Source organism: Mobula hypostoma, chromosome 17 (assembly GCF_963921235.1).
Source record: "Mobula hypostoma chromosome 17, sMobHyp1.1, whole genome shotgun sequence".
Taxonomy (NCBI): domain Eukaryota; kingdom Metazoa; phylum Chordata; class Chondrichthyes; order Myliobatiformes; family Myliobatidae; genus Mobula; species Mobula hypostoma.
Genome location: NC_086113.1, coordinates 56,842,230 through 56,869,106, shown reverse-complemented (window position 1 = coordinate 56,869,106; position 26,877 = coordinate 56,842,230). Strand labels below are relative to the sequence as shown.

Below are 26,877 nucleotides of genomic sequence, written 5' to 3'. Positions count from 1 at the left end.
TTGTGACCTAATGGACCATAGGGTCCATTGGGTTTTCATGGCAAGATACGAGAGTAGATTGCCGGGCTTTTCTTCCACGCAGATACTGCTGCTGCTCAGGTTGGGACCTGGCTGGGTTTGAACTCAGGACCATCTGCCTTCAAGTCCAGTGCTGATGCCACTACACCACCAGCCAGCATACTCTACCAATTGAAGTGTTTACTTGCAATTAACATTGCTTGGTCTGGTTACGTTCCTTGTCAGCACTGACCCTGTCAAGGTACTTTGGCACAATTTTCACCAGTAATACAATTGAATATCAAGAGTAGTGGTGCTTAGAATGTTGGAGATGATTGTCACTTGATGTAAACATTGCTTGCATTTCTCATTCTATGCCTGAATATCAGCCAAGTTTTCTACAGCCGTGAGGTCTAGGAAGGCCTCCCTAGCAAGTTGTTTTATAGTAAAATGTACAATATGTAACACTAGCATAAAATTGCCATCCCAGCCACATACTGTGACTGCAGCACCTCAACAACCCTCAGCCTTCTTCAGCAACACCTCTTCCCCTGCAGTTTCTACTAGCTTTGAAGGCTGAGGGAGATGGGAGTGACGGAACCTTTAAGCTTCCCTCTAAGTTGCACACATTCTGACTTGTTTTGCCGCTGGTATTTGTGGCAGCAATGAAGGTCCTCCATCTCTGGTAACATTCATAACTTCCTTCATTATGACAGTGGCTTCCTCTCAGTTTACTGTCAGTCATGCAAGTTCCGGCTTAAATCAGGAATACTGTTGCACTCAGATGTAGAAGGATTCTTCATTGCTGTTTCCGTAACAATTTTGTTTGACCGGACAGGGTTGTTACCCCTGAGCTGAACCCCTGAACCCGGAGGATCAGTGGACCACTATTAATCTGGCCTCTACCCTTTGATCTGTTTGGCACACGTGATCCTAGCAAGAGCTAAAGCATAAAGCCGAGACTTCAGCCAGCATAGTTCTCCGGGTCATTGAGGCACACGAGGTCATGGTCCTATCAGAGGATCCTGATTTAGGCAGTTATTTTTCTGTCAATGGAACAGAAACTAAGACTTCCCTATTTACAAGCATTTATCACATGGACTGCAGCAGTTTGAAGTGGCAGGTCACCATGACCTCGATTAGACTGGGCAATTTATACCAGCCTTTTTCTTAGATAATGAGATACAGCAATAGTGCTTCATGGCTTGTAGACCAAGAATAGTCTTTCCTTGATGCTGGTTATGCTGCCAGACAGAGAAGACTTCACTCCTCAATTCCTTTTAAGTTCAGTTTAGGCAGCCTGTTGATGGTATGCCCAGATAATAATAATGAAAGAACTATGGCCTTGAAATCCACATTTGGGTCAGGCTGTAGCAATGGTGGCAGCCATGTCCACTTGTAATATTTATGCCAATGTTCATAAATTATTTAAACTATCCTTACGTAGTCTGTATCATTTATGACCAGACTTAGTAACTCACTTAGCAACTTGGGATCAGACAGTCAAATCATTAAGAGTCTATGCAAGCTGAATTTGTGTCCTTAGGAGAAGAGTTACTTTAACATTGACTGTATTGAATTGTAATCAGAACAGAGGATATTGACAAACAATCCGCTGGAGGAACAACACTCACCTACACAATCTAAGGATTCACTTTTAAGGACTCTTTACAACTCATGTTCCCAGTATTATTTTTATTTGCAGTTTGAATTTAGCACGTCAGTGTTTCAGTCTTTATGTATAGTTTTTTCCCCCACAAAATTCTATTGAATTTTATATTTTCCTGTATATGCCTGCAAGAAAGTGAATCTCAAGGTAGTAACAATAAACATACTTTGATAATAAGGTTACTTTGAACTTTGAAAACACTGGTTAGACCAACTTAGACTATTGTGTTCAGGAAGGGTGCGGAAGCTTTGGAAAAGTTGTGGAGGAGATTTACCAGGATGTTTCCTGGATTAGAGAATGTGTCTTATACAGAACAGTTGAGCAAGCTAGGCTTTTCTCTTTGGAGCGAAGGAGGATGAAGGGCAACTGAATAGATGTGTACAAGATGAGAACAGGCATAAATCCCAACCATTTTTTCTCTAGGGTAGCAATGGCTAGTACAAGAGGGCATAATTTTAAGGTGATTTTAGGTAAGTATAAGGGGTGATGCCAGAGGTAGTGTTTTTTTTTACGGGGTGTTGAGTACACGGAACACACTGCTAGGGGTGGTGGTAGAGGCAACATACATTAGAGACGTGTAAGAGACTCTTTAGATGGGTTATTAGCTTACAACACAAAGTATTTATTTATTGAGACACAGTGCAGAATAGGCCCTTCTGACCCTTCAAGCCAAGTCGCCTAGTTATCCCACGATTTAATCTGAGCGTAATCATGGGACAATTTACAATGACCAATTCTCCTACCAACCAGTATATCTTTGGACTGTGGGAGGAAACCAGAGCACCCGGAGGAAACCCACACGGTCACAGGGAGAATGTATAAACTCCTACAGGCAGTGGCAGGAGATAGCTTGGAGAGGAACTGCTTAATAGGGCATGATACATTTTTCAAACTGGCTAGATAACCCCGATCAACGCTGAAACCATGCAACACACATCAAAGTTGCTGGTGAACGCAGCAGGCCAGGCAGCATCTCTAGGAAGAGGTACAGTTGACATTTCAGGCCAAGACCCTTCATCTGGAGTCAGGAGTCCTGACGAAGGGTCTCGGCCTGAAACATTGACTGTACCTCTTCCTAGAGATGCTGCCTGGCCTGCTGCGTTCACCAGCAACTTTGATGTGCGTTGCTTGAATTTCCAGCATCTGCAGAATTCCTCTTGTTTGCGTGTTTAATGCTGAAGCCATTGCAGGTTTAGAATTTTACAACTGGGTAGTATGTAGCTAATCAGATTTTAGTCTCTTCATATAAAGATAAGCAGCCATTTCAGTGGCTGACAAGGGAGTTCACTGATTTTTGTTACTGATCTTTGGTTGCATAATAATTGTACCACATTTCCACATTTATTGTTATCTATTTCAGAAACTTGGAAAGATATTTCATTGTTTAAGTATACAAAAAGAAGAGTATTAATTCAAGAAAAATTTGACACCTTGCATGTTCTGAAAAGCTAATGTAACATCCTCTTTATTTAATTACTGTCTACTCTGAAAAAGGATCCAGTGTTTTTCCGGCGTATGAAGCAAATAAACTCTTCTCGGGCTTCCAGCTGGGTACAGGTATTGATTATAACCGATGTTTCAATGCCAACTTTAACAAGTTTGTCAACAGAACATCAGTTATAATCAATACCCGTACCTGCTGGAAGCCCGAGAAGAGTCTGTACTGTCTACTATCTCTCACAGACCCATATTATATGCAAGTTCCCACTGATGAGATACAGCTAATTACAATTGAGCGATTAGTTTCAAGTATATTTTTATTTCATATCCTTGAATAATACAAACACTAAAGAATTTATACAGTTAAAATCATGCTTGAAATTGGTCTTCTAGCATTTATAGTTGTATTCTCCGAAGAAATCCAGTTAGTTGTTTTAATTTCTCTATGTGAATTTTTAATAACTATTTGGTAAAACCAAATGTTGATTTTTATCTCAGGATATCACCTTCAGTGAAGAATTGCTTCTCATTTTTAACTGTACTGTGGAATACAGCTATGGAAGCCCAGCTCTACAGTTTAAGGTCTTGGAGGCAATAATAACTTTTTAATGGAAAATATTGATGTACTATGTGAGAGTAAAGATGATGTTCAACGACACAGTATGTTGAATGAGACACCACAGCACATTACACCTCTGGTTAGTTCACCTTTGCAGCCCGAGCTAAGAGAACATTTGGTTAAACTGCTGTGTGACTCGGATGAACGTTGTCCTCCGGCTCAGTTCCTTTAGTTTGGCAGCTCCAACATAGGTGCAGGTAGAGCGTAAACCACCTAAAATATCAAGGATTGTGTTCTCCACATCTCCTTTATACGGAACTTCCACTGTTCTGCCTTCTGAGGCCCTGTATGGAAAAGAAAGAGGAATTCACTCTGTTGTAGGAGAAGCACAGGTGTGAAAGATGCACTTGGAATTAATTGTATACATTTCCAACTTTATGGCTATTTTATTAATGCCCGAAATAAATCTTCCCATGAATTGAAACAATAGAGCTTTGTAAAAGTACACAGACAATAATGTCTTTCAGCTGAAGACCTAGAAAAGCCACTGATAATCAGTGGGGCTGAAGAACCAGAAGGTAAGCACATTCTTCTCCTCTTCGCTTTTTCCTGCTTTCTGACCCACAAGTTTTAAGAACCATGGAGACACCAGAGGCTGCAGGCGCTGGAATCTGGAGCAAAAGACAGACTGAACAAGTCAGGCATTCTGTCTAGAGGCAAATGGACAGTTAATATTTAGGGTTGAGAGCCTTCATTTGGACTTCACACCGATTGTTTATTTCCCACTAAAGACGCTCTTCGACCACTTAAATTCCTCCGACAGTTTGTTTTTATCATTCCACCAGGCCAAAGAATCTGTTTTCCATCTGTATCTCTCTCTAATCCTCTGCCCCCAATTGAAGGAGATTGTCAGTTATGCTATACAGTGGATAGAACTTTGGAAAAGTACAGCAGAGAAACAGGCTCACAATGTCTGTGCTGATTATGATGCCAAATGAAACTAAAACCTTCTACCTGTACATGATCCATATCCCTCCATTTCCTGCATATTCATTCCTGTCTTAAAAACCTTTTAAATGCTACAATTGCAGCTGCTTCCAACAAAACTCCTACTCGCTGTGAAATGAAACTTTTCCCCTCGTACCTCAAACCTATAACAGCAGTTTTGAACATTCGTTCGCTGGCAAAAGAGATTCCCACTGTCTACCATATTTATGCCATTCATAATCTCCCTTAGCCTCTGGTGCTCCAGAGAAAATAATCCAAATTTGTCTATCTCCTTATTGCCTTTTCATCCAGGAAGTATTGTGGTAAACGTCTACCAAAGCTTGCGCATCCTTCCTCTAAATGGGGTAACCAGAACAACACTCCAAGTTCAAAGTAGACTTATTATCAAAGTACATATATGACACCATTTACAACCCTGAGATTCATTTTCTTGTGGGCATACTCAATAAATCCATAATAGAATCAACTTGGGCATTTGACCACTGTGCAAAAGGCAACAAACTGCAAATACAAAAAGAAAGAAATAATAATAATGAATAAATGGCAAAAAATATCGGGGACATGAGATGAAGAGTCCTTGAAAGTGAGTCCATAGGTTGTGGGAACATTTCAATGATGAGGGAAGAGAAGGTAAGTGAAGTTATCCCTTCTGGTTCAAGAGTCTGTTGGTTGAGCGATAACAACCGTTCCTGAACCTGGAGGTGACTCCTGATATTCCTCTTGATGGCAGCAGCGAGATGGAATGACGGGGGTCCCTGATTATAATTCCCTGCGTTAATGCTTCATGTAGATGTGTTCTATGGTGGGGATGGTTTTACCCACAAAGGATTGGGCTGTATCCAATACTTTTTTCAGGATTTTCCATTCAAGGGAATTGGTGTTTCCATACCAGGCTGTGATGCAGACAGTCAATGTACTCTCCACCACTCATCTATAGAAGTTTGTCAAAGTTTTAGATGTCATACTGAATCTTCGCAAACTCCTAAGGATGTGAAGGAACTGCCATGCTTTCTTCATGATTGCATTTACATGCTGGGCTCAGGACAGGTCCTCCGAAACGATAACACTGAGGAATTTAAATTTGCTGACCCTCTCCACCTCTGATCCTCATGGACTCTGGTTTCCTCCTCCTGCACAGCCTGAACAATTTTCTATACCAGTGGAACAAGATTTTTTTGACTCATGTTTATGCCTCGACTGGTAAGCAAGTCATACACAGTCTTTACTACTATCCTTACGATCCCTCTTTACATCAATGTTAAGGATCCAAATATTAATTGTATACTCTCCCCTTACACTTCACCTCCCAAAGTGCAGCAGAGTCAAATTCAGAATCATGTAGCACAGAACAGGCCCAAATGATCCATGCCAAACATGATGCACCATCCGAGCTGATCCCATTTGACACATAACTTAAACCTTTCCAATTCAGGTACCCGTTCAACTGTCTTTTAAAATTTATTATTGTACCTGCCAAAACCACTTACGTTGGCAACTCGTTCCATAAACACACTGTGAATGAGTTGCCCCTCGAGTTCCTATGAAATATTTCTCCTCTCACCCTAAACATATGCCCTCTATACTCCTCATGATTTTATACATCTCTATAATTTCACCTCGGCCTCCTAGGCGAAGGAGTTAAATCCTAACCTGTTGAACCTCTTCCTATAACTTAATCCCTCAAGTCCTGGCAACATGCTTGTGAATGGGGCCGCTTCTTTTTACGTTGTACATCAACGATTTGGATTATGGAATAGATGGCTTTGTGGCTAAGTTTGCTGATGATACGAAGATAGGTGGAGGGACCGGTAGTGCTGAGGAAACAGAGAGTCTGCAGAGAGAGTTGGATAGATTGGAAGAATGGGCAAAGAAGTGGCAAATGAAATACAATGTTGGAAAGTGTATAGTCATACACTTCGGCAGAAGAAATAAACAGGCAGACTATTATTTAAATGGGGAGGGAATTCAAAGTTCTGAGATGCAACGGGACTTGGGAGTCCTCGTGCAGGATACCCTCAAGGATAACATCCAGGTTGAGTCGGTGGTGAAGAAGGCGAATGCAATGTTGGCATTCATTTCTAGAGGAATAGAGTATAGCAGCAGGGATGTGATGTTAAGGCTCTATAAGGCGCTGGTGAGACCTCACTTGGAGTACTGTGGACAGTTTTGGTCTCCTTATTTAAGAAAGGATGTGCTGACGTTGGAGAAGGTACAGAGAAGATTCACGAGAATGATTCCGGGAATGAAAGGGTTAACATATGAGGAACGTTTGCTCGCTCTTGGACTGTATTCCTTGGAGTTTAGAAGAATGGGGGGGGCCTTATAGAAACATTTCGAATGTTGAAAAGCATGGACAGAGTGGATGTGGCAAAGTTGTTTCCCATGATGGTGGAGTCTAGTACGAGAGGGCATGACTTAAGGATTGAAGGGCACCCATTCAGAACAGAAATGTGAAGAAATTTTTTTAGCCAGAGGGTGGTGAATCTATGGAATTTGTTGCCATGGGCAGCAGTGGAGGCCAAGTCATTGGGTTATTTAAGGCAGAGATTGATAGGTATCTGAGTAGCCAGGGCATCAAAGCTTATGGTGAGAAGGCAGGGGAATGGGACTAAATGGGAGAATGGATCAGCTCATGATAAAATGGCAGAGCAGACTCGATGGGCCGAATGGCCGACTTCTGTCTTGTGGTCTAAATCTTTTCTGCATTCATTCCATCTAGTGCAGGGGGGCCATAACAAAGCACATTACTCCATACAGCATCACCAGTGTCCTGTACAATTGCATTTTGATCGTCTTTTAAATTGAATGCCGTTACTAATGAAACCCAGTGTGTCAGAGCCCTTCTTCAACACCCTGTATACCTGTGACTCCACTTTCAGTGAAACCACATATTAATATTCTACTATCTCTATGTTCTACAGCCCTCCACAGGGGTCTGCCATTCACTATGAAAGTTCAACCTGGATTTGAGTTTTCAAAATGCAACCCAATGCACTTATCCAAACTAAACTCTATTTTGCCAGTCCTCTGCTGATCAAAATCCCCTGTAATTTTTGATAACCTTCATTGTCCACCTATTTTAGTGTCATGTGCAAACTTATCCTTGGTGACTACTGAGGCAATACTGTTTAGTACGATGTCCACCTTCTGACTCCAAGCATAAATTCCCTCCATTATCCTGGAGTGGTCCTACCCTCTTCCTAATTATCCACTTGTTTGTAAATGTCTCAGGACAGGGGTGAAGGCAGGAGATTGGGGCTGACAGGAAAGCTGGATCAGCCACGATGAAATGGTGGAGCAGACTTGATGGGCCAAGTGGCACAATTCTCCTCCTATATCTTTGGTCTTAAAATTAACCAAGTTATTAACAACTGTTAAAAGAATTTGGTGCTAGTGCTGGCTACAGAGAGCTTGTCCACTGGGATCGATGATACTAACTTGTAGGTTATTGCAAGAGGGAATTTAAGAATAGCAAAGTTGTACTGAATAAATTGATTGAGGAATGTAGTATACTCTGAACCTTCTGGATCTCGTGGTATAGAGTATTCTTTAAACAATTATTTATGAATAATTGTTCCGCAGATTCACTGTTAAGTACACATAGGGAAGGTTTATCAAGTTAAAATTAAATCTTATCTATCGAAGTTTAGTCTAGTCTCTGATTGTAGTCTTAAAAAACTCAACTTTTGAAGAAGGTATATTTTAAAGGAAGCACTGTATTTAAGCCACTAGGTGGAGCTAAGGAGCCATTGATGCCTCTGGGTAAAAGAACATAAAACAACAGTACAGTATACAGAGGAACAAGCCCCTTGGCCCTTGCTGTTGTGCAGAACTAATTAAGCTAGTAATTAAATATCTAACTAAACTAATCCTTTCTGCTTAAACAATGCCCATATCCCTCTATTCTCTGCACATTCATGTGTCTTTCTAAGGCCTCTTAAATGCAGCTGTTGTATTTGCCTCCATCACCACTCCTGACAGTGCATTCCAGGCACCCACTACACTGTTTTTAAAAAAAATTGCCCTCCATTGCACTTACTCCCCCCAATATCCCATATTTACTGATAGTTAAAGGCCTGTATTTGCAGCATGCTTGTGCCCTCTAGTATTACACACATCAACCCAGGGAAAAGGATAATGGATGTTTACTGTGTCTATTTATAATCTTTGATCAGATCTCCCCTCAGCCTCCCTTCTAAGATACAACTACAGTCTTGATTGGAACTGGAATGGAGATGGAACCAGTGTCCAGCTCCTGTTTACAAGCTCAGTTTCCACACAACCATTCTGTTCTGAGCTACTGGAGCAGGTGGCAGGTAAATGAAGCATCAAGTCCTTTAGGAAGTTAATCAGTTATTTAAAAGCACAGACAATACCAATAGTCCCATATTTCAAAGGGAAGTGGTTGCCTTGTACAAGATCAAGCTGAGGCACAGTAATGAATTTCCTGTAGTGGGACCTGCCCTAAAAGCCATGCCGGGAAGAACCCACTGGCAAGTGTGTTACAGACAGTGGGATAACGGTCTGCTTCCCACTGACGGCGAAATAAATGTAAAACTATTCTGAGGGTGACCAATCCTCTCCTCCATGGGGGGGGGGGCACCACTATGGCAAGGCAGATACACAGCATCAATACTCTGCCTGGCCCAGGGCCCCAATCTAGCCAACAATTAAAGACTACCATTTCACTACAGCTGCAAGGGACAAGTGTGTGATGAGGTGGGAGGAGGTGGAGGAATAGGACAAGCTGATATGCAGAGGAATATTAGTTGGGGCACACTAGTTTAATAGGAAATCATCTGCCTCAAAGAGTGTCAAATAGAGTCTCCTATTTTCTATACAATTTTACTATGCTTCGCAACTAAGTTTTTACTGCATGCACAGATGTACTTGTGTGCATGACAATAAACTTGATCTTGAATTAAGCAGCACGGAAACAGGACCTTGGTCTCACCTTGTCCATGCTGACCAAGTTGTCCACCTCAGCTAGTGCCATCTAACTGCATTTGGTCCATATCCCAACCTGGCACCCAGGGACCCCTCGGTTAATGGTAGGGACCCCTTCCATAAAATACCCCTATATCTAAACCATTTCTATGTGTCTGTCCAAAGGTCTTTTATTGTTGGAATTATACCCGCCTCCACCACTTCCTCTGGCAGCATGTTCCATGTACCCACCAACTTGTGTGGAAAAAGTTGTCACTTAGGTCCCTTTTAAACCTCTCTCAGCTTAAACCAAAGCCCTCTAGTTTTAGACTACCTGACCCTGAGAACAAGACTGTGACCATTCACCTCATGATTAGTACCTCCTGTACCTACTAAAGTGGCCACTGAGTGTATGTTTGTGTCTTCTGCTGCTGTAGCCCATCCACTCCAAGGTTCAACATGTGCATTCAGAGATGCTCTTCTGCACACCGTGATTGTGTGTTGCTTGAAATTCCAGCATCTGCAGATTTCCTCGTGTTTGCGTGATTGTTAACGCATGGTTATCTAAGTTACTGTCGCGCTCCTGTCAGTTGAACCAGTTTGACCATCCTCCGCTGACCTTTCTCATTAACAAGGCGTTTTTTTGCCCACTGAACTGCCGCTCATTGGATTTTTTTGGTTTTTGGTTTATTGTACCATTCTCTGTAGAGACTGCTGTGTGTGAAAATTCAAAGGGATCAGCATTTTCTGAGATACTCAAACCGTCCCATCTGGAACCAACAATCATTCCACAGTCAAAGTCATTTAGATTACATTTCTTCCCCATTCTGATGTTTGGTCTGACCAACAACTGAACCTCTTGACTATGTCCGCATGCTCTTATGCATTGAGTTGCTGCCACGTGATTGGCTGACTAAGTATTTGCATTAACAAGCAGGTATATCTCTCCATAAGGTCACCCCTCCAGAGAAAAAGAATTCCAACCTATTCTTATCGGTGAGATCCCTCGTAGATTGGGAGGCCACTTTGCTAAGCCAGGAAAAGCGGGATCTCCTGGTGGTCACCCATTTTAATTCCACTTCCCATTCCCATTCTGACATGTCTATCCATGGCCTCCTCCACTGTCATGGCAAGGCCACACTCAGGTTGGAAGAGCAACACCTTATACCACCTGTTTGGGTAGCCTCCAACCTGATGGCATGAACATCAATTTCTCAAACTTCCGGTAATGGCCACTTCCCGCCCCTCTCCATTTCCCATCCCCTTTTCCCTCTCTCACCTTAACTCCTTGCCTGCCCATCGCCTCCCTCTGCTGCTGCTCCCCCGTTTTCTTCCATGGCCTTCTGTCCTCTGTTACAGTCCCCCTTCTCCAGCCCTGTGTCTCTTTCACCAATCAACTTCTCAGTTCTTTAGTTCACCCCTCCTCTCCCTGGTTTTACTTATCACCTTGTAATTCTTCCTTCCCTCCACCCCCTTTCTTACTCTGACTCCTCATCTTTTATCCCCAGTCCTGATGAAGGGTCTCGGCCCAAAACGTTGACTGTACTCTTTTTCCATTGATGCTGCCTGGACTGCTGAGGTCCTCCAGCATTTTGTGTGGGTTGTTCTGAATTCCAGCATCTGCAAAGTTTCTCATGTTTCCAACCTATCCTTGTAACTCCAGACCCAGCAATATCCTCATGAATCTTTTCAGAAAGCTTCACGACATCTTTCCACTAGATGGGTGACCAGAGAGAACACATACATACCACCGAGTCTGTCCTAGAGTCACCTGACAGCCACTAGTTGCCAGGATTCTGCAGGAAGCAGCCAGCTGGTAACTTCAAGGTTTCAAAGGTACATTTAATGTCAGAGAAATGTATACAATATACATCCTGAAATGCTTTTACTTCGCAACCATCCACAAAAACAGAGGAGTGCCCCCAAAGAATGGATGACAGTTAAATGCTAGAACTCCAAAGCAGCCCCCCAGCTCTCCTCCCTCGCGCACGTAAGCGGCAGCAAGCAACAAGCCCCTCCTCCTCCTACCGGCACAAAAAGTACTGGCACCCACCACTGAGCACTCAAGCGTGAGCAAGGCAACAGCAAAGACACAGACTTGCAGTTACTCCAAAGACTACATTGTTCACCTGGTATTCGACATACCACAGGCTCTCTCTCTCTCACTCCCTAATAAGGGAGAAAGAGGTGCCTTAGGTGCCGAGAGGGGAGACATAATTTCTGAAATGAGCTAAAACCTGGAGGGATCCCCAGTGAGAAAGTTATTGCTGGTGATCATAAATTAGCCCATTCTCCCAACCCCTGCTCCACCAAACAACCTAATCTTTATAAGTTTAAGTACAGCACTAAGAACCTTTATAAAAACAACGTTAGAAGGTCACCTGTATTCTGCCACGCCTCCAGCGTGCTTCTGCATGGCTGTATCAGAGCTCATTCCATAAAAGAGTTTCATCTTTTTACCATCCTTCTCGATGACTTCCCCAGCACACTGGTCATGACCTGCAAACATCCCTCCTAACATCACAAAGTCGGCGCCAGCCCCTGGAATCAGAAAACAGCATCACAGTAATGCTGTGTGCTTAACACTGGTCGGCATATTGGAAATAGCTGTCTACAAACACTGAGCGCACCATTACCCCAAGTGAATGGTCAATAAACTCAGCCTTGCCCTCACGCTCCATGCCCTGACAACAACTAACTTAAATGGCCTGACCTCCAGATTTAATAAAATATCTTTGTTCATTTTCTCATGTTATTAAAAAAAGTAAATATTATTACACATATATCCTGAATCCACTGTAAATATCCAAATTAACTTCACTGAAGCACTTCAAAAACATTATTATCTTTCACGTTTAGTTCCCTGTGTAAAGCATCTGTGTTGGTCTCCCGTATGATTCTGATTCCAATACTATTCAAGAGAATGTATACATTATACAACCTTGAGATTTGTCTTCTTCCAGGCAGCCACAAAACAAAGAAACCTCAAAAGAACCAATTTAGGAAAGACAAACCCAATGCCCAGAGAGAGAGAGAGAGAGAGAGAAAAACAAAGTGTGCAAGCAATAAGACTAAGCAAGTAGCTTCACAACTGAAGTTTTATGAAAGGCGTGAGGTCAGACATCACTGTACCACAGCCTCAGTTCATCATCACAACACCGAGTAAACGTTACGAGACTATGTTCTCCCACTCTCTATACATTGCCTAATACTGAAAGCCTGCATTTGCTGCACATCTGTTGCCACTCTCAAGTGCACTAAAATATCATGACCTCTTTAAAGATACTTTCATTTTATTTTGCATTTTAACTCTTTAAATTTTTAATAGGATCCTGTGAAGCTTCCTTCATTGGTTTACCCCATGCTCACAGTGGATGGCAATGACATAGACTCAGGTTCTGTGCAAATCTTTGGAATCCCGGGGAATGTTTTTGTGTTTGGATCCTTCGCACAATTCAAGTATTTTGCTAGAGGAGAGAATGTCTTTGAAGGCACACATCTCCCTTTATCATGAACTATTCAAGTTAAGGCACCAGTTTCCTTATCCCGGGGATTTTTGAAATTCAACATTATGCACTGTCCCTAGCTTAGCATGATCATTTTCACTTCAACGTCAAAGGCAGCCACAGCTTCCCACACTTGTGACAACTCAGAGAAGCCTCTGCTCATATCCTTGCTTTGTTGCCCCATTCTCTTCGATCTGCTTTCTTTTCAATTGTTTATTTCCAGTAATTACTACTTGTGGTAAAGCAAGGGATTTTCTTTCAGCAGTTTATTACCAAGTGGTGGAAACTGAGTGGTGGAAGTAACTTTCTGATCTCTATAGTCAACAAGGGGGATTGTACAGATTCCAGTGAAGTGAATGCAATCTTAATGCTTCTGACTGAATCAACACTGGCATCATTTACCTGATTGGATCTGGCCTGCCAGATTAAGGTTAAAATACAGTAGATTCCAATTAAGTGGGCCATTGGTTAATCAGGGCATTTGCTTTTTGGGCAACTCTTAAAGAACAAAAACTGAGAAAATAGTTGAGACTCCCTTTGTTTATTTGGGACACTGCCCTGCTGAATTGGGACAGGAGGCTGTTGCCAAACAGTTTCTAACTAGCGTCAGACATGTGGACTTATGTGGCTGTTAGATACTACACCATTGTTAGAGCAAATAGCTTTTAAATAGCATCAGTTGTGTGCGCTTGTGTTCAAAAAGCAATGATTTTTGTTACTGATAGTTGGTGAGAAATAAATAGCAACAACTCAGAACTGTTTTGCTCACTGCCGTTTCAAGTATTGAGGCTTGGAGATGCCAGAAATGGTAGGGAGTGAAAATGAAGCAATTTCACTACTCCAACAAGTAAAGAACTATGACGAGTTTGAAGGTATTGACAATTACCTGGAATGTTACAGTGAAAGTCACGATTTGGAGGATGCAATTATCTAAAGCATTGTAGGAAAGGAGTCCATTATCTGCACTAGGTGTTTGTGCTCAATTTGTTCATTTACAATCAAGCAAAATAATGCGGCAGCTTTCAGGTACACCGGATGAATTCCTCTGTCAATAAGTTTAGGAACTAATACAATTTTATAGTACTCTAGTAGTATTGATAGTGTTCTAATATTTTTAAAAATATTTTCTAATATTTCTTAAACTACGGACCGCACCTGGACCCAGACGCTTCCCCGGAGTGAACACCATAAAGCCCTGTTGGTGGACATCCACAGCTGCCAGAAGTGAGGCCTCCGCCGCCGACCTCGGAAATCGAGCCCGAGGCTCGGCTGGAGCGGAGGCCTCCGCAACCGTGACTCGGCTTAAGGACTTGTTTCAGCCAGGAGCCCCGCCATCCAGGATTAAGTGTCGGCTTCGGGGCCCGACCCAATCGACAGCCTGGGCCCCCGGCAGCTGGAAGTGGCAGTGAAGCCTCCCCTGTCACTCGGCCCGACCTGGAACGCCCGACGATGCAACCCGCCGATCGATCCCCGCAGGACGCGCCCACCTACCTCAAAGAGCTGACAACAACACATTGCATCGATGGAAACCTGGAAAGATGCACTATTTACCGAGGAAGCGTGGGAAAAGAGCTGGACTGCTGGTCAGATTGAAGCTGAGGGGCTTCAGGGTCCCTATGCCCACCATCCAACTAGCTAATGCGCAAGCCATAGAGAACAAAGTGGATAATCTTAAAGGATATTCTCACCTACTGCAGGGAGATGCAGAACTGCTGTGTATTCCGTTTCACCGAGACCTGGCTCTCCCCTGCCACCCCTGACTATGCCATCTGACTGGAGGGGTTTTCGATCCATCAGATGGACCGCACGGCTTCTTCGGGCAAGACGAGGGGAGGTGGTGTCTGCCTACTGATCAACACTGTGTGGTGCTCGGACACAGTGGCACTGACAAGCTCCTGCAGCCCGGACCTGGAACCCCTGTCGGTGAAGTGTCGTCCCTACTATCTGCCACGGGAATTCACCTCGGTCATACTGACAGCAGTCTACATTCCCCCCCCACCCCGCCCCAGGCGGACGTGGAGTGTGCTTAGTTCCGGAGCTTAGGAATCATTGTATTTGGAATGATGGTATTAAAGGCAGAGCTGTAGTCAATGAGAAGGAGCCTTACGTATGCATCTTTATTCTCCAGGTGTTCTAAGGAGGAATGTAGGGCCAGAGAGATGGCATTTGCCATTGACCTGTTGCTCCGGTAGGCCATATCTCAGGTAATGATGAGTGTGAGTACAGAGGGGAAATTAAGAACCTGGTGGCATGGTGCGAAGACAATAACCTATCCCTCAACGTCAGCAAGACGAAGGAATGGTTGTTGACTTCAGAAGGAGTAGCGGACCGCATGACCCAATTTACATCGGTGGTGCGCAAGTGGAACAGGTCAAAAGCTTTAAGTTCCCCTTGGGGTCAATATCACAGATGACCTGACTTGGTCCAACCAAGCAGAGTCCACTGCCAAGAAGGCCCACCAGCGCCTTTACTTCCTGAGAAAACTAAAGAAATTTGGCCTGTCCCCTAAGACCCTCACTGAGTTTTATAGATGCACCGTAGAAAGCATTCTTCTAGGGTGCATCACAACCTGGTATGGAAGTTGTCCTGTCCAAGACCGGAAGAAGCTGCAGAAGATCGTGAACACGGCGCAGCACATCACACAAACCAGCCTTCCGTCTGTAGACTCACTTTATACTGCACACTGTCGGAGCAGTGCTGCCAGGATAATCAAGGACACAACCCACCCAGCCAACAGACTTTTCGTCCCTCCTCCCTCCGGGAGAAGGCTCAGGAGCTTGAAGACTCATATGGCCAGATTTGGGAACAGCTTCTTTCCAACTGTGATAAGACAGCTGAACGGATCCTGACCCGGATCTGGGCCGTACCCTCCAAATATCCAGACCTGCCTCTCGGTTTTTTTGCACTACCTTAATTTCCATTTTCTATTTTCCATTTATAATTTAAATTTTTAATATTTGTAATCCAGGGAATATGAAGCGCAGAATCAAATATCGCTGTGATGATTGTACATTCTAGTACCAATTGTTTGGCAACAATAAAGTATGAAGTATATTTATATACATATTGATATTTATATACATAATTTGTTACTCAGTCAAATGTAGCTTAACTCAGTTGTTTATTTTTTTATATCTTGTTAACTATTTCCATGAAACTTCAGCTAATTGGGGCAGCCTCTTAGTTGGGCTAAGATGTACTGGTCGTTTTGTGTCCCAATTAACCAGAATCCACCATATTTTTTTAAAAGGTGGGATATTGAAAAGATTTTATAGATCACAGGAAGCATATACACAATCAAAGTTAACATGCAGGTAAAGCTTTTAGTCAGGAAGGCAAATGATATGTTCACCTTTTTGGCATCAGTATCTGAGAACGAGAGACATACTGTTCCAATTCTATTGGACCCAGGCAAGAGGAGATGAACTTTCAAGTGCAGAAGAATGAGAGATGATCGCATTGAAACATTCTCTTTGAGGAAAGATGTTTCCTGAGTTAAGTCAAATCAGCCATGATTTGAGGCAGATCAGACTCGATGGACCAAATGGCCATAAGCAGTGCCTGATGGATGATTTTGGACTACAGAAAGTAGTGAGGAGAGTGGAGATCACACAGGTAGGTATTAATGTTGATCAACAAGTAAGGTAAATCAGACTAAGGCTGGCATGGGGTCGGAGTGCTGGGGATCAATAGTGCGAGGACAGGGGAGCCTGTGCTCCTATAAGAATTGATTACATTGGCAGATTAGTTAGCGAACATAGGTAGAGCTGCTAGATGAGTGTATAGGGGTGTAAGGAGGGTTATTACTTGAGTGGTGGTGGGGAGGGGTGCCGAGCCCTGTGGACAGATACCTGTCCTAAGTTAAAGTTTAATCAGTTGGGTCTCTAAGAAACTGGGCAGGAACATTGTCAAGACAAATCGCATTATGTTTTTGGACATGACATTCAGGTGTTTATTGTGCTTCACTGGTACCACTGTGCATGCTGGGTCCAAAACGTTGACTTTTTACTCTTTTCAATAAATGCTGCCTGGCCTGCTGAGTTCCTCCAGCAATTTTTGGGTGTTGCTTCTTGAAACATAAGCTTCCCTTTACGCCATAGAGGGTTCCAAAGACAGTCTAATAACAGAAGGATGTGAAACATACCCAAGAACTAAGCCTCTATTACCCTTTCTAACTTCAAAATATCATTGGCTGTGTGCTTAAAGTTTCGATTATCTTTAACACCTCTTGTGAATGGCACTGGATCTTGCGAGAAAGACATTCAAACATACACAATTTACAATAACCAATATTCATAACTGATAAGCCAATTCTGCATAAATCAGCAGTTTTCTGTTCTGGCTTCAGAACAGTCTGGGTGAGAGGGGGCATGCCATTCTCCTTGTGCACAAGTAAAATAAAAAGAATGCTTGAGTTGTAAGAGTGTGTGTTCTGAGCCCAGTTATATTAGTTATTTTATTATCAGATATGACAATTACTTCAATACTAACATCCTACAAATTCATGACTGTTTTCAATAAACACTTGTAAACAAAAAGGTGCAGAGTTTAACAGCTCACCAAAGGAGACGGTTGTTTTCACAGTGGAACATAACCTGTCTGTCATGTGGGAGACAGGAATTCAACAGCCTGCTTGGTGGGTAGCTATTTATAGTCATCGTTTAGCAATGAGTTGCTTATTGCTGCATCTTCTGTAACTCAGCACAGTCTGGTTTGTGGTAATGTGTGATATTAATTTCTGCTGCAAAAGGTAAAGGCGAACAGAATGGCTCTCGGGGCTATGATGAATGTTCAACAAGCGTGCTTCAATAGGAAGTTTGTCTGGAAGGACCAACTTCCGCGAGCTCACCTACACACCATTTCTTCTAGCCAAATTTTTCCAATTTCATTCATCCCACCACAAATGTTTGTACCTTCAACCATCTTGGCCCTAACTATCAGCATCCTCTGATTCCCCTCTCCTTTAAGTTGTTCTATATAACCTAAACTATATCCTCTAATCTAATACACCTTTTATTTGGCTAAATAACCTACTTTGATATTGCTCCTGTAAAACATTAGAATACTGGACTATATTAATCATGATTCATGATTGTGACATCTGAACAGACACCAAAATGTTAGTGTACAAAGCAGTGATGATCCCGACGCTCCTGTATGCATCAGAAACCTGGACAACATGCCAACGACATCTGATGACACTTGAAAAGTTCCATCAACGGTGTCTTTGAAACATCTTAAATATCAGCTGGGAAGATGGAAGAACCAACGTCAGTGTGCTAAATGAAGCAAAAACAACAAGCATTGAAGTCTACGTCATCAAGAACCAACTAAGATGGAGCGGTCATGTTGCTCAGATGAAAGACGAACGTCTGCCGAAACAAATCTTCTACTCCCAGCTTACAGAAGACAAACGTAAAAGAGGCGGACAACAGAAGAGATTCAAAGACGTCTTAAAAGCCAACATCAAGAAATGTAACATCGACATCAACAATTGGGAAGCCAATGCCAAGGACAGGAAACTCTGGCAAGCCATCATCCGAGAAGGAACAGCAACTTTCGAAGCCAACAGATGTGCAGAATTAGAAGAAAAGAGAAGAAAATGGAAAGAGAGGCAGAAACAACCAAAGCCCAATCTGCCATCTGGAACTACCTGTCCTGAATGCGGAAGAACTTTCAAAGCCAAGATTGGACTTATAAGCCACTTGAGAACCCATAAGTAGATCAAAAGAACAAAGACCATCATCCTCGACCTCGAGGGATAGCCACGACGATATCACCTGTGCTATGATGTTGTAAGATTTATGGGAAGAACAAATTTCTCAAAGGGGTGATGCAAAAACACTACCAAATCTTGTACTTTTTACTCTTTGGGGCATTTGAAAATTTGAAGGTAAAAGCGAAGAATTAATCTGCAGTCAGGTGGTCAAATTCTTCAATCTTTCATATTATTTCCTTTGCAAAAAGCAAAAAATTGAGAAAGACCCAGCCAGCCCAAATCTTTCTGTTCATCCAGGAAGGCCCAAAGTTCATTTTGGAGTTGAATACTGCCCATGAGACCCACCTTGGTCTTTGAAATGCAAGCAAAAAGGCAGACTAATTTATTATCCATCTTGCCCATGTTTGACAGATATTGGCTGCCACCCATTATGATAAGTGAGTACTCCCCAAACTAGCAAACAAGATTCCTTGAAATACATTATGGCAAGTACATGTTTCTTCCTTTCTCTCTAAATTTATAGGAAAATAAAAATCCACAGGCAGTGTGAGAAAACACTCAGGGAAATGTTACAGTCACTTTCCCAAGTGAAATAAATTCCAGGATTCAATGATTTTTGCCAATTAACTACTGGACAGTTAAAAAACTGCCTTGATCTCCACCATTTCTACAATACTCTATATGCTGAATTAATTATCCTGGGAACGAAAGAGTTAATAGATGAGGCTCTAGGCCTGAATTCGCCGGAGTTTAAAAGATTGAGGGTGGTAGGGGATCTTATTTAAACCTATTGAATATTGAAAGGCTAGATAGACTGAATGTGGAGAGGTTGTTACCTTTTAGTGGGGCAGTCTAGGACCAGCCTCAGAATAGAAGGACATCCTTTAGAACAGATCTGAGGGTATTTCTTTAGCTAGAGGATGGTGAATCTACAGAATTCACTGCTACAGACATCTGGGAAGGCCAAATCATTGTGTATATTCAAATGGCAGTTGATAGGTTTTTGATTAACAAGGGTTTCAAAGGTTGTGGGGAAGGTAAGAGAATGGTATTGAGAGAGATAATAAAGCAGCCATGAAGGAATGATGGAGCAGACTCAATGGGCTGAATTTTCTAATTCTGCTCCTGTGCCCTATGGCCTTATGTAGAGCAACACATTGGAGCAGCTAGAAACTGCTGGTTCACAGCTCTGGCAACTAGGATTCATCCTTGACCTCCAGCACATATTCCCTGCAGTTTCCCAGCTTCTCCTGGGTGCTCTGGTATTTTCCCACACCTCAAAGATGTAGCCACCGGTAGACTGAATGGCTACTGTCGATCATCTTTAGTGTGGGTGGTTATTTTTGGAATTGATAGACATATGAGTCAGGATAGATTGCAGGGAAATGAGATTGTTCTGAGAGTCAACATACACGCAATGGTCCAATTGGCCTTCACCTACATCATAAGATGAGAAACAAGCCACCAGGTGTTTTTTTAGAACCATAGAACACTACAGCACAGAAAACAGGCCATTCTAATCTGTGCCGAAACATTACTCCGCTAGTCCCATTGACCTGCATCTAGTCCATAACCCTCCAGACCTCTCCCATCCATGTACCTATCCAATTTATTCTTAAAACTTAAGAGTGAGCCCGCATTTACCACGTCAAATGGCAGTTCGTTCCACACTCCCACCACTCTCTGAGTGAAGTTCCCCCTAAACCTTTCACTTAAATCCATGTCCCTTTCACCCTAAATCCATGTCCTCTCATATTTATCTCTCTTAATCTAAGTGGAAAGAGCCTATTCACATTCACTCTGTCTATACCCCTCATAATTTTGTAAACCTCTATCAAATCTCCCCTCATTCTTCTATGCTCCAAGGAATAAAGTCCTAACCCGTTCAATCTTTTCCCTGTAACTCAACTCCTGAATGACCCAGCAACATCCTAGTAAATCTTCCCTGCAATCTTTCAATCTTACTGATATCCTTCCTATAGTTAGGTGACCAGAACTGTACACAATACTCCAAATTTGGCCTCACCAATGTCTAATACAACCTCCCCATAACATCCCAACTCCTATACTTAATACTTTGATTTATGAATGCCAGGATGCCAAAAGCCTTCTTTACAACCCTGTCTACCTGTGACGCCACTTTCAGGGAATTATGTATCTGAACTCCCAGATTTCTTTGTTCCTCCGCACTCCTTAGTGTCCTACCTTGATTTGTCCTCCCAAAATGCAACACCTTACACTTGTCTGCATTAAATTCCATCTGCTATTTTCTGGCCCAGTTTTCCAGTTGGTCCAGATCCCTCTGCAAGCTTTGAAAGCCTTCCTCGCTGTCCACAACGCCTCCAAACTTCAAACTTGCTGATCCAATTTACCACATTATTATCTGGATCATTGATATAGACAACAAACAACAATGGTCCCAGCACAGATCCCTGAGGCACACCACTAGTCACAGGCCTCCAGTCTGATAAGCAATCATCCACTACCACTCTCTGTCTTCTTCCACACAGCCAATTTCGAATCCAGTTTCCAACCTCTCCATGGATACCTAGTGTCTAAACCTTCTGAACTAACCTCCCATGTGGGACCTTGTCAAAGTCCATGTAGACAACATCCACAGCCTTTCCTTCACCTACTTTCTTGGTAACCTCCTCGAAAAACTCTACAAGATTCGATAAACACTATCTACCACGCACAAAGCCATGCTGACTGTCCTTAACCAGCCCTTAGCTGTCCAAATACTTGTATATCCGATCTCTAAGAACACCTTCCAATAATTTACCTACTACTGATGTCAGGCTTGCCAGTCTGTAATTACCTGGTTTACTTTTGGAGCCTTTTTTAAACAACGGAACAACATGAGCTACCCTCCAATCCTCCAGCACCATACCTGTGGCTAAGGACATTTTAAGTATTTTTGCCAGGGCCCCTGCAATTTCTACACTAGTCTCTCTCAAGGTCCGAGGAAATATCATGTCAGGCCTGGGGGATTTATCTACCTTTATTCACTGTAAGGCAGCAAGCACTTCCTCCTCTTCAATCTCTATATGTTCCATGACACTGCTGCTTGTTTCCCTTCCTTCCATATACGCTATGCTAATTCCCTGAGTAAATACTGATGCAAAAAAAATTGTTTAAGATCTCCCCCATCTCGTGAGGCTCCACACATAGACAACCACTTTGATCTTCTAGGGAACTAATTTTGTCCCTTACTATCCTTTTACTATTAATATACTTGTAGAAACCCTTCGGGTTTTCCTTCACATTATCTGCCAAAGCAACCTCATGTCTTCTTTTTGCCTTTCTGATTTCCTTCTTTAGTAATTTCTTACATTTTCTATACTCTTCAAGTACCTCATTTGTTCCTTGTTGCCTATACCTACTATACACCTCTCTCTTTTTCTTAACCAGATCGCCAATATCCATTGAAAACCAAGGTTCCCTATGCCTGTTAATTTTGCCTTTAATCCTGGCAGGAACATGTCACGACGAAGGGTCTCAGCCTGAAACGTCGACTGTACCTCTTCCTAGAGATGCTGCCTGGCCTGCTGCGTTCACCAGCAACTTTGATGTGTGTTGCTTGAATTTCCAGCATCTGCTGAATTCCTGTTGTTTGTGTTTTTATTATCCTGATCCACTCTTCCTAGATCCTTTCTCATTTCCTCAAAATTGGCCCTTCTCCAATTTAGAACCTGAACTCAAAGGCCAGACCTATCCTTAACTTGAAACTAATGACATTATGGTCACTGGACCCAAAATGTTCACCTACACATATTTCTGTCACCTGACCTGTCTGGTTCCCTAACAGAGCAAGTATTGCATCCTCTCTTGTTGGTACTTCTATATATTGATTTAGAAAACTTTCCTGAACACATTTGACAAACTCCACGCCACCTAACCCCTTCACAGTGTGGGAGTCCCAGTCAATATGTGGAAAGTTAAAATCCTCTACTATTACAACTTTCTGTTTCTTACATCAGTCTGCTATCTCTCTACAGAGTTGCTCCTCCAATTCTCTCTGACTATTAGGCAGTCTATAATACAACCTTTCCCGTTCCTCTGCTCCACCCATATGGCCTCAGTAGACAAGCCCTCCGGGCTGTCCTGTCTACGCACAGCTGTGATATTTTCCCTGACTAGAAATGCCACTCCTCCCCCTTTCATCCCTCCCCCTCTGTCACGTCTGAAACAACGGAACCTCAGAACATTAAGCTGCCAGTCCTGCCCCCCCTGCAACCAAGTCTCACTAATGGCAATAATGTCATAATCCCACGTGTCAATCCACGCCCTAAACTCATCTGCCTTACCTACAATACTCCTTGCATTGAAATAGATGCACCTGAGAACATTTCTATCACATACAAACCTTTGATTACTGTCTATACATGCAGTCCTCGCATGACCTTTATCCTCCTCTAACACTCTGGTTCCCCTCCCCCTGCAAATCTAGTTTAAACACCCCTGAGCAGAACTAGCAAACCTACCCGCAAGGATGTTAGCCCTCCTCCAGTTCAGGTGCAAACTGTCCCGTCAGAACAGGTCCCACCTTCCCTGGAACAAGGCCCAATTGTCTAGAAACATGAAGCCCTCCCTCCTGCACCATCTCCTTAGCCACATATTTAGCTGCGTTATCTTCCTATTTCTAGCCTCACTAGCATGTGGCATTGGTAGCAATCCTGAGATTGCAACCCTGGAGGTCCTGTCCTTCAACTTTGCACCTAACTCCCTATACTCTCTGCAGGATCTCCTCCTGTTGCATTATTTCAGAGTGTTAATTTTTCAAATTTATTTTTGCTCATTTTCATTTTTTTCATCTGGGCTGCCCTATTTTAAACACAATGGACTAATCAGAACAATGTACTTTTTCTTTATTCAAGTCCATTAGCTTGACCATTTTGTGTGTAGCCTTTATGGTTTAAATTTCTCTTAACAGCTAATTACCATTATGTTTAGAATCTTTCCCAAACCTGCTCCATCAGAACAGGCTACAAACTTCACCCATCATTCTCACTGTGGAGTTACTAATTCCAACAGAAGGTTCTAGGAACAGCTTAGCCACCAGAACACTTGTTCTGGTTCGAGAGAAATAGATGCTCATACTAATCTCGAAACCCTGTCAGCCGAGGCAACTGCACCAGAGGCCATGCAATGTCATGGGTTCCTTTATAATGCAGTATAAGTATTTAATTTGGAATAAGGTTTTACAGCATCTTAAAATCCTGAAAGGACTATAGCAGTGGATCACTATGATGAAATTTAAATATCTGTTGGAAAGTAATGCGGTGAAACATGTTTAGTGTGGGCATGGAACACTGAGCTTTAATCACATTCAAGGGGGAGTGCTCCCTACTCCTCACTCTTTCACCAGAAATGTATAAAAGTGCACACATTCTTTTATTCTTCTTAACATCTTCAAAGAAAAATAAACGATGTCCATTCTCAAGACACACAAGCTATCCGATGTTCATGACAACTTGTGTAAAGTCCACAGAGTTAGATGGAAGCAGGAGTGCCTTGTGTTTAAGGGCCAATAGCTGATTGCAGAGGCACATTGGGAGTGGAGGCTAGAATGGTGGGAGCTTGGAATCTGTTACAATACTGAATTGCTTAAAGTGAGGACAGATAGGTACAGGCCTTAGTTAATGGTAGGGGTCCATGGCATAAGTAAGGTTGGGACCTCCTGGCTAGGTAGGTAGATGAGGGAGAAAGGATTTTTAAAAATGCCTGGGAAGAGTCACATGACAGAGATGGCTTGTATGAGGATACACCGGACATGATCGCAGTGGGAAGAACGGCCTTTCTCTGTAGTGTTAAAAGCTACGTCATTCTAAATTATAATCTGTTTCCCAGTATTAATAATATTAATTAACCCACTGAGAATTCAATGTTATCAGTTAGATTTTTCTGTGTTGTCTTCATTTTTGTTTGTGAGTGTGTGAGAGATAGAAATATTGAATTCAAAAACTTACCAAAGGCTTTGGCAACATCACCTGGGCAACAGCAGCCACCATCCTTCAAAGGAAAGGAAGAACATAATTAGCAATGAAAAGCATAAGATTGCCATCAACATTGCAGAGAGTGGACGTGGACAGGATGTTTCCAATATGGGGGAGTCTAGGACCAAAGGACACAGAACAACATCAGCTATCCTCCAATGCTCTGGCATCTCACCTGTGGCTAAGCATGTTACAAATTTCACCTGCACTAACCTCCCACAAAGTTGAAGGGAACACTTTGTCAAGCCCTGAGGCACCACCTCCTCCGTAATCAGTGTACGGTCTGTGGCCTCATTGCAGCTTTTCCTCACTCAATGTCCATTTCCCCAGTAAAGACAGAGGTAAAAATTCCATTTAAGATCTCCCCCATTTCTTTTGGCTCCATGCATAGATGATGATGCTGGTCTTTAAGAGGGCCAATTTTGTCCATTGCTATCCTTTTGCTGTTAAGATATCTGTAGAAGCCTTTGAGATTCTCCTTCACCTTGTCTGCTAGAGCAATCTCATGCCTTCTTTTAGTCCTCTTTACATTTCTTATACTCAAGTGCCTCATTTGTTCTTCATTGCCTGTATCTGCTATGCACCTCCTCCTCCTCCTCCTCCTCCTCCTCCTCCTCAACCAGGTCCTCAATCGCTCTTGAAAACCAATGTTGCCCAAGCTGTTGCATTTCCCTTTTGTTCTGACAGGAACATACAAACCCTGTACTCTTAAAAATGAAATTTTGAAGGCCACCCACTTACTAAGCACGTCTTTACCAAAAGAAAGGCAACTTGTTTCAATTCACACTTACCAGATCCTTTCTGATGCCATCAGAATTTGTTTTTCCTCCAATTTAGAAACAATCTGAGGGCCAGACCTATCCTTCTCCATAATTATCTTGAAACTAATGGAATTATGATCACTAGATCCAAAGAGATACCCCTATGCAGATTTCTCTCCCCTTCCTTGCCTTGTTCCCCAATGGGAAGTCCAGTATCACACTGGCTTTAGTTTGGACCTCTATAGTTTGATTAAGAAAACTTTCCTGAACACATTTGACAAACTATATCCCATCCAGCCCTTCCACAGCAGGGTCCCAGTCTACATGTGGAAAGTTAAAATCCCCTATCTCAACCTTGTGTTTCTTGCAACAGTCTGCGATCTCTCTAAAAATTTACTCTTTTAAATGGTGTTGATTATCAGGTGGTCTGTAATATAATCCCACACCATGATTGTCCCTTTCTAATTCCTCACTTCCACCCATATAGTAAACAAACTCTCCATTCAGCATTAAACTGACATCATTTTCCCTGACCAGTAATGCCACCACTCCTCTCTGTTCTCAATACTGTACCTAATGGAGTTTGAAGAGATTTGGTACGTCAACAAATACACTCAAAAACTTCTATAGATGTACTGTGGAGAGCATTCTGACAGGCTACATCACTGTCTGGTATGGGGGGGGGGGCGCTACTGCACAGGACCAAAAGCTGCTGCAGAGGGTTGTAAATAGTTGGCTCCATCTTGGGTATTAGCCTACAAAGTACCCAGGACATCTTCAAGGAGTGGTGTCTCAGAAAGGTAGCGTCCATTATTAAGGATCCGCAGCACCCAGGGCGTGCCCTTTTCTCACTGTTACCATCAGGGAGGAGGTACAGAAGCCTGAAGGCACACACTCAGTGATTCAGGAACAGCTTCTTCCCCTCTGCCATCCGATTCCTAAATGGACATTGAACCCGTGAACACTACTTTGCTTTTTAAAATATATATTATTTGTTTTTGCACGATTTTTAATCTATTCAATATATGTATACTTTAATTGATTTACTTATTATTTTTCTATATTTGTATTGCATTGAACTGCTGCTGCTAAGTTATCAAATTTCATGACACATGCCGGTGATAATAAACCTGATTCTGATATTTCCTCCCACTCATCATGCATAAAACAATGGAACCCCAGAATATTGAGCTGAGAGTCCTAGCCCTCCTGTAATCAAGTCTCATGAAAGGCTATGAGTCATAATTACACATGCTGATCCATAATAAGCTCAACTGCCTTCTGAAAGTGACGATA

The 26,877-nt window shown here is 42.6% G+C and overlaps 2 protein-coding genes across 2 annotated transcripts in view; one reads left to right on the top strand and one right to left on the bottom strand.

The window, feature by feature from the left end:
* LOC134358048 (ataxin-1-like) overlaps positions 1-26,877 on the top strand; it is a 478,119-nt gene that overhangs the window by 313,384 nt on the left and 137,858 nt on the right. The gene's annotated exons all lie outside the window — the stretch shown is intronic.
* Positions 3,307-26,877, bottom strand: part of LOC134357748 (GMP reductase 1) — a 93,463-nt gene continuing 69,892 nt past the window's right edge. The window contains exons 7-9 of the mRNA XM_063069376.1: positions 24,794-24,836; positions 11,981-12,140; positions 3,307-4,009 (exon numbers count right to left, since the gene is read on the bottom strand). Of these exons, the coding sequence (XP_062925446.1) occupies positions 3,829-4,009; positions 11,981-12,140; positions 24,794-24,836 (384 nt within the window). The 3' untranslated portion in view covers positions 3,307-3,828. The remainder of the gene's footprint in view (positions 4,010-11,980; positions 12,141-24,793; positions 24,837-26,877) is intronic.